This window comes from Anoplopoma fimbria, chromosome 2 (genome assembly GCF_027596085.1).
Source record: "Anoplopoma fimbria isolate UVic2021 breed Golden Eagle Sablefish chromosome 2, Afim_UVic_2022, whole genome shotgun sequence".
NCBI classification, from domain to species: domain Eukaryota; kingdom Metazoa; phylum Chordata; class Actinopteri; order Perciformes; family Anoplopomatidae; genus Anoplopoma; species Anoplopoma fimbria.
The window spans coordinates 10332434-10340384 of NC_072450.1; the positions used below are offsets into that span (position 1 = coordinate 10332434).

General features: G+C 43.1%; 1 protein-coding gene across 1 annotated transcript in view; it reads left to right on the top strand.

Moving 5' to 3' along the window:
* The window catches only part of fto (FTO alpha-ketoglutarate dependent dioxygenase), a 117466-nt gene extending 110431 nt beyond the window's left edge, over positions 1 to 7035 (top strand). Inside the window, 2 exon segments of the mRNA XM_054613701.1 lie at positions 4556 to 4696; positions 5338 to 7035. Of these exon segments, the coding sequence (XP_054469676.1) occupies positions 4556 to 4696; positions 5338 to 5344 (148 nt within the window). The 3' untranslated portion in view covers positions 5345 to 7035.
* The last annotated feature ends 916 nt before the right edge of the window (positions 7036 to 7951 follow it).

The following is a 7951-nucleotide window of genomic DNA, read 5'->3' on the forward strand; positions in this document are numbered from 1 at the left end:
GTGTAGGTTGAGATCCAAAGCTTGACACTTCACAGGTTGGGCCTTGTTCTTAATATCTCTCTGGTACATTGCCCTCTGCATGACATTACTAATATCTTGCACAACAGTTCAGATAAGTATGTAGATAAATGCTATCTGCCTGTCTCTCTCCCTCCAATGTATAACTGCATGATATACAAAGACAGATGTGCTCAATCACTCTTTTCTTACTCAACACTGCACAGATACAGAACGTACATGGATAATATACTTTCTTCTTTCCTCTTGCAACGTGATTGCATGCCTTACCTTCAGGGGAAGGCTGATTTATGAGACACAAGCCTGTTTTTTCATGACTTGTTTGATTGCATTCTCAGCAATCGGGCACTCAGGTTGCCAAGACCATAAAACTTCACACCTGCACAGGTTTGCTGTAGAGTCAGAAGGAGCACAGGCAGAGCATGAGGATGCAGGTGACGTGAGGTATTCTGCTTCCCTTGATCAGCACAGGCGTATAATATTGCTCAAAACTGACACGGATGATTGATTGATGTTCTGTGTCATTTCAATTTAACACAGGCTTTATTATGTGGTCCGGTGTGGCTAATGCGTAGGGCATGGGACACGCTTTGAAGATGTTGCAATGCTCATGTTCATAAAATAAACAAGGATCATGTCTAATTAAATCTTTTATCTTTTTTATCTTCTCTCTTTTCCTGTATTAGCAAATTGCAATTTACAAAACATTCAGGTAGCTGTAGCCAAATATTTTATCTATCGAGCTTAAGTTTTATTGTTTGAGTTTAACTCTAAATATCATGACACCATTGAAATATATACACATTTTATAAGATACAGTGTGGATATATATTTACTGGACTGGATTACATAAAATGTAATTGAACCCCAGCCCAAAATATACTTTTGTTTAAGGTACTATTGTGATATTTCATCCAAAACTTACATAAAACAACATCAATTTAGAAATGATATCTGAGCCTCTGTATATTCCTGCCAAAAAGCTTTCCATCTACATGGCGTGACTCCACCCTTTTCCTAAAAAGAGGTGCTGAGTCAAGCAGCCCAAACCGTCTAATCCCCTGTGGTTACAAATGACCCCCTGTAGCAATAATGCAATAAGCGTTGTCTCCTATCTGCGCTCTCTGGGTTCTTTTTCACTTGGCCTGACACAATTGTGCATTTATCAGTGTAATTGCAAGAGTTGGAAGCACTGATGTTGTCTATTAGGCGGATTTCCATCCTGTTAAGAGCAGAGGGCCTTTTAATGTATGGCCCTGCTTGAGTGAACTGCTACACAATTACACAGCGGCCAGAGATTGAGTGGGGCTGATGATGCTGACGATTGTGATGGTGGTGATGGAAACGATGATATTGGACCAGCCTGCACTCTTCTAACAAGCCTTTCAGAGAGAGAGACTAAGAGTGAGATACAACAAAGTGAAACCGAGGTTAATCATTTTATTTACTCTCTCTCTCTCTCTTACCCCCCACCACCACCACCACCTCTCTCTTCCTCTTCCTTTCCCTTTAACCAAGTGATGGAGCCCGGACCGTGGAGCAGGGGAGGGAAAGGGGAGGGGGTGGGGGTGGAAATCGATGGGGAGCGCATTACAGTAAAACGTATTGATTAGGAGACCTGCGAGCAGCGTGTTGGTCGCGGAGATGGTGGAATGATGCAATGCTTAAAGGAATTTATCCTTTGACTTTTACATTAACCTTTTATTGACTGCTTTGCCTGTCCATAATTAACACTCACTTTAGCTAAAGTGGTTAGTTTGAGCGCAAAGGGGGGGCGCTCCGGACCTTATAGCAGTGAGTGGCCGCGGAGCAGCCGTCCCAGCCGCAGTTCAAGTGCACTGTGCTGCGTGGAGGGGAAGGCCTCTGTGGGATAGAGGCGATAGAATCCTAGATACCTTTCACATTAGCATACCATTTGAGCGGGGGCCTGCCAGGCTATAAGGTTTCAGGGCAAATTGAAATGAGTGATTGTGTTGCCAATCTCTCTTGACCGAGCGCCAGATGGGATAGTTAGGCCCATATCTGTCTGGGGTTAATCCATTGGAACAGCCTGGACTCACAAACACATTCGCTGCCTCCCTCAAACCCCCCCTTACAAACCTCTTTGTCTTTGACCTTACCTTTAAGGTGGGCTGCTCTGCCATGGGAAAGTCTTGTTTGTACGCCACTGTGGCTTACACTGAATTTCTAGCAAGAGCCCTGGAGAGCTTAAGGCACCACGCTTGATATTGACTTTTTGTTTGGTTCCATTTTAACAGTCAAGGGACGGCACTCTGTGAACAGTGGTAGATTGTGTAAAAGTGTGTGCTGAATTACCTACACTATATTATCTTTGATAGTCTTCCAGTCTTGATATCTTTTTTATATCTTTGGTAACACAGGAGCCTTCTATTTGCAAGCTAATGTTGCAAGATCCCTTGTCAGATTAATGCAGCAGGTTCGGTTGAAAGCGGCTGATCAGGTTTTTACGGCATGTAGCCTTTCAGAATGAGTCAGGGCAGCAGAAAAGGGGGCGAGTGTTTTCTCTCATAGCTCTACTGAATGAATACTTAATCAGACCAAATCAAAGGTCTGGGTTCCCAAGGCCTGTGGTGTCCTCAAGCTGATGTCAGCAGCACCACACAGTGTGACTGTGTGCTGTCTCGGTCAGTTTCCACTCTCTCTCTCTCTCTCTCTTGCACACTCTGTAGATATGTATGCCAGCCATGTCCTCCTCCACCTCCTCCTCCTCCTCCTCCTGCTTCTCTGAAGTGGCGCTTCCTTTAATTCGCACCCTAAATAAATGATGAGAACATTTAAACACACGGCTCGTCGCAAAGCCCCAAGGTCGCCTAATCGTATTATTTATGAAGTGATGTGCTACATAATGGTACTTAGTGCATGTTAACAGATGCTATTATCAGGCCCTGATCCAGAGCGCAGAAGATATATTGGAACAGTGGATGTTAATGCCGCTCCTCACCACCGTAATGCAGCAGCTCTTTAAAGGGCTAACCGCACCAAAATGCAGCACTTAGGCCGAGAGCCAGTCGAACATTAAGTGGCTCCGGTGAAAATATATAACCACAAATTGTGGCAGCCCCCGGCTGTCCCCTGACAACTTTAACATCCCCTCATCCATCCATAACCGGCCATCATAGCCTTCTCTTCAGCTCTCTGTGTCCTCCCCATCCCCTTCTTTAGTCACTGGCCACAAGGTGGTGGTGGTCATGTGAGTGTGTGTGTATGTGGGGGTTGTTTGAGGTTTTTTAGGGTGTACATGGGGTAAAGGAATATGATAGGACAGACCCTGGTATCATGACTGAGTGGGGAGTAGAAATGGCCTCGTGGAAATCCTAGGCCACCACTCACAAGAACACACATACTACACACAGTACACACACACAAACGCCATCCTCCTCCTCTCCCTCTCTCACCTCCAGGTCAGGGGTCACTCTCATCTGTCAAGAAGCAGAGGGAGGGCAGATTTACAATGACAGCGGAGAGCAACACCAAGTCACCGCAGTAAATATTTACACTGGTCCGACAAAAAATGTGGCTAAGGTCTGTGGGGGCTCCAAGCGCTGTAGAAATTACAACTAGGATTATTAATCATATGAAAAATCACGCAGTGACGTGAAAGAGGCTAGATTTGTCACGGCTCCGTCATGATTGCAACAACAGAGAGTGATGTTCTTCTGAAAGCATCCTGCGGTGTGTGAGTAGAATGAATGGTGCATTAATCACGACACATGATATCATGGTTTCTCTTGGTTTTGGAAACACTTTCCTGATGCATCAGTGTCTCCCTATCGCTCAGCTCCATTTAGCTCACTGGCTAAATGTTTTAAAACGGAAATGCCAAGAAAAGTAAGTGCAAGTCACATAAAAATCAATAGCTTAAAATATCATTAGCAATGTGTTGGGTAAAGATGCTTTTATCCGAAGCATTTGTACAAAGAAAATCCAGTCTCCTTGCGTCTTGTGCACACAGATCACACAGACACACTTACTCTCTCATATCATGGAGGTTCTAATTGTTGCCAGTATTATTAGGAGTCATAAAAAAGGAGAGGAAACACACAAGCCGTCTGCCTCCTGGTCAAACACACACTACCCACTGTGTGTTTAGGGACGAGTTAACACACACACATATCATTGACTTAACAACATGACATTTCTGGGGTCGACCCCATTAGTCAATACAGATGATCCAGAAATAAAAGATTCCTGTTTATCTTCGCCTACTAACATTCCTCTGTTGTCAACTTGAACTACTTCCTTTAGAATAATGAAGAAACATACCTCTTAAAGATTTGAGAATAGTTTCCTACATATGGATTTGACTTGGTACGGTAGTTTTGATGTTACTAGGACAGAAGTGCCTCTCAAAAACATCTAAAAAAAAAAAAAAAAAAAAAAAAAAAAAAGGACTGGTAGAATGTTTAGTGAGCAACCTGAGATATGTGCCCTTTTTACTGATGAGTGTCTACCAGTTGGTTTTGATGGGAGGGAGGAGTTAATGGGTGCACGTGTTTCCTGTGTCCTGTCGCCTCAGGTGCCACTCAAGTCTGGCGCAGACATTACCCCCTGAGGAGGCCCCAGTGGACCGGCCCTTCTGGGGTGTGGATGACCCCAACATGCCGCTGCCCTTTGATCTGGCTGACATCATCAACAGAGTGGAGTCACTGCTGTGGAGGTGGGCCCCGAAATGTTGAAGTGTGGAAAATTGGAGTTGTATGTACACGTTGTATGCATACAACTTGTTGACTTAATACTCATCTGTGATTTAATTGTCAATTTATTTATTAATTATTTAATTTTCACATACATTCACACAGACATATGGACTCTAGTGTAATAATTTACAGACCGATGCATTATTCCAGATGTGATGAAGAGTCAAGTGAGAAATATAGATAGTATTTTGCATGTTGTGCATTTGAAGCGACAAATGCCGAAAAACAACTTCACCATTTAAATATCCCTTTTTCAACGTTGAGAGCTGCTCAAGGCAAACGTTTGTCATGGCATTGACCACTTTAACACCTGCTTTTACTAATAATTTACATACACATTCTACCAATATACATAAAATACATTACACTTTTGATCAATCATAAATGTATCCCTGGCCCCCTCTAGACCTGCATTAAGGCATTTCAACCACTTGTTGTCACATAGCAAACCTTTGAATGGCCAATATATAAACTCAACTGAGCTTCTGTGAATCAATTAAGCTCGTAATTACATTTAAATGTTAAGTTAACGACACAGGAGGCCTTATGTCCAATCATAACATTTGATGAAAATGAAAAAACTGTTTGTCTTTTTCCACAGGATGTGAAGGATGGGTAGAGGAAGCGAGAAGAGAGACAAAGGAAAACCCACCAGCTTTTCTGAATGCCCCCCAGATGGGCCGAGAGGACAGACACCTCCGTTCTGATCCCACCCAGATTGATTTTGTTTTGATTGGTTCATCTACACCCCCCCATCCACCCCATCCCCTACTCCACCGACTCCGGCATCTCAGCCACCCCAGCTTTGCGTTGGCTAGAAGGAAACCCGAACCACCACAATAGAACCAGAATAGCGCTTCAGTAACACGCCATGCTTAGCGACAAGCTACTAGTGTCACGACGGTCTGACGAAACATAAGTGGGACCTGCGTTTCAGTGTTAGCATACATTGTGGAACTATTTATTATTTCAGTGTATTCTGTTACTTAATCTCACGTAACCCAGACATGCTTTTATCAATAGATTAACTCATTCTCAGTATTCACAGTACAGTACATACATATATGCTTTCTACTTGTCACAATAGTGTTATAATAAAGTATAGAATGGTAAAGCAAAAAAAAATTACTCACTTTGCTCACATAGTATTTCATTCTTCACTTGTGTATATTGTAACCCTGTTTTATTGTGTTCAGAAATGGAATCAGCATAAACTGACCAAAGAAAGATTATTATAAGAAGGTTATGTCATGAATGTCACCCAATGGAGACCGTGACGAATGTGTTGTTTAATGTTATAGGGTGTGATTGTGTTTTTGTGCCATGTGGAAGTGTGACAGCGTGTATGTGTGTGTGTGTGTGTGTGTGTGTGTGTGTGTGTGTGTGTGTGTGTGTGTGTGTGTGTGTGTGTGTGTGTGTGTGTGTGTGTGTGTGTGTGTGTTTGTTTGTGTGCATTTAGCCATGTGAATATACATGTATTCAGTGGTTGGCCTGTGTGTTTGTGCACGCTTACTCTCCCACATGTCTACATGAAGGCGCGTGTGTATGACTGTGATAGAGTGTGTGTGTGTGTGTGTGTGTGTGTGTGTGTGTGTGTGTGTGTGTGTGTGTGTGTGTGTGTGTGTGTGTGTGTGTGTGTGTGTGTGTGTGTGTGTGTGTGTGTGTGTGAGTGAGCCTGTAGGCAGCCTGCCAGTTGTTTGTTCTTAAAGATATGCATATGGAGAAACAGAGGCTAGCAGCGGAGCCCCTGCGCCGCCGCTCTGATGAAAGCACCACTGATAGAATGACCCGGAACACAACCGCCGTTTCTCATAATTACAGCTGTTCAATCGCTTTTAATTACTCTTAAAGTGTGTAGAGCACCACATTCCCCTGTAATGCTGCAGGCCATCCGAGGGAGCGAAAGAAAGATCCGGCGCTTCTGACAAAAAAAATCCACTTTCAAAACAGCTAAAAAAGGGTGGAAAAGGGGGCCGACGTCAAAGCAGTGTAGCAGCCCTGCTCGTTTGATTCCTTTACTCTATCTAGTTCATGATGAAGTAGAGACGCTGTTTACTATTAAAATTGCAGAATGCACTCCTTTTTTTACTTCTGAAGTTTCCAAGATGTTAATGGTTGCCAAACGCTGTTCTTCTTGCTTCTTCTTTTGCTGCGCCTATCTTGTTTGTTGTTGTCAGAGATTTGTTTGTAGATCGGCAGTAGCGTTGACTTGTTTGAATCACTCTGTGCTCCCTGTGCCACAGCTTGTCTGTCTGAAGCAATAGGAATGGCAGTAAATAAATAAAAAAAGTGTTTTATCCAGCAACCTGCGTCCCGCTGTGTGCTTTTGTCCATTATATTTTTTTTAATTCCTGGCGGATAACACACTTAAGACAGGTACAATAGTTTCTTCTTACATGCATGTGTGTGTGTTTCAATACATTGGTTGTATTCCTGTATTCCTGACCTTAAACTTAGGCAAGCCATTAAAGCATGTGTCTCATTAGTTGCATTGAGTTACTGTGCTCCAAAGTAGCCTCTCCCCAGAATCCCTGTCTCCCTCAAGATAAAGAGAAATGGTGCTTACATGCAAAGTAGGCCCCAAAATAATCCCTAACATTTGAATGAAGTTGCTGTCAGTGCAAGAAAGGTCAAGTTCACAGCACCAGGACAATTCACAGTGCCAGTTACAGACATGTGTCCGGAACTTTTAAAATATTCATTAACTTCAACTGCTTATCCTGTTCGGGGAGGGGAGCCGATCCCAGCTGACATTGGGCGAAGGCAGGGTTCACCCCAGACAAGTTGCCAGACTATTACGTGTCTGACATACATAGACAGACAACCATTCATGCTCACATCCACACCTACTGGCAATTAAATTATGCAATAAAGAGTCATCTATCGGTTGGTCGGTCCACCACTTTGGTCAAACAGGTTTTAATGAAATTGTTTACTGACATTCATGGTTCCATGAGGATGAACCATGCTGATTTTAGTGATCCCCTGACTTTTCCTCTTGCACCACCAGCAGATAAAAGTTTTCTAGTGAATGTACAACATAGAAAGGATTGTCATGATATTTGGTAAACAGGTTCATGTCTTGGTGATCCCAGGACTTTTAATGTGTGTGAGAAGTGGACATTAAAGACAAAACTTTTATTAAATACATACATCTGCACTATACCCACAAGGAAGCCTTTGCATCTGGTCTTTTTAGTTTTTTTCATCCAGCT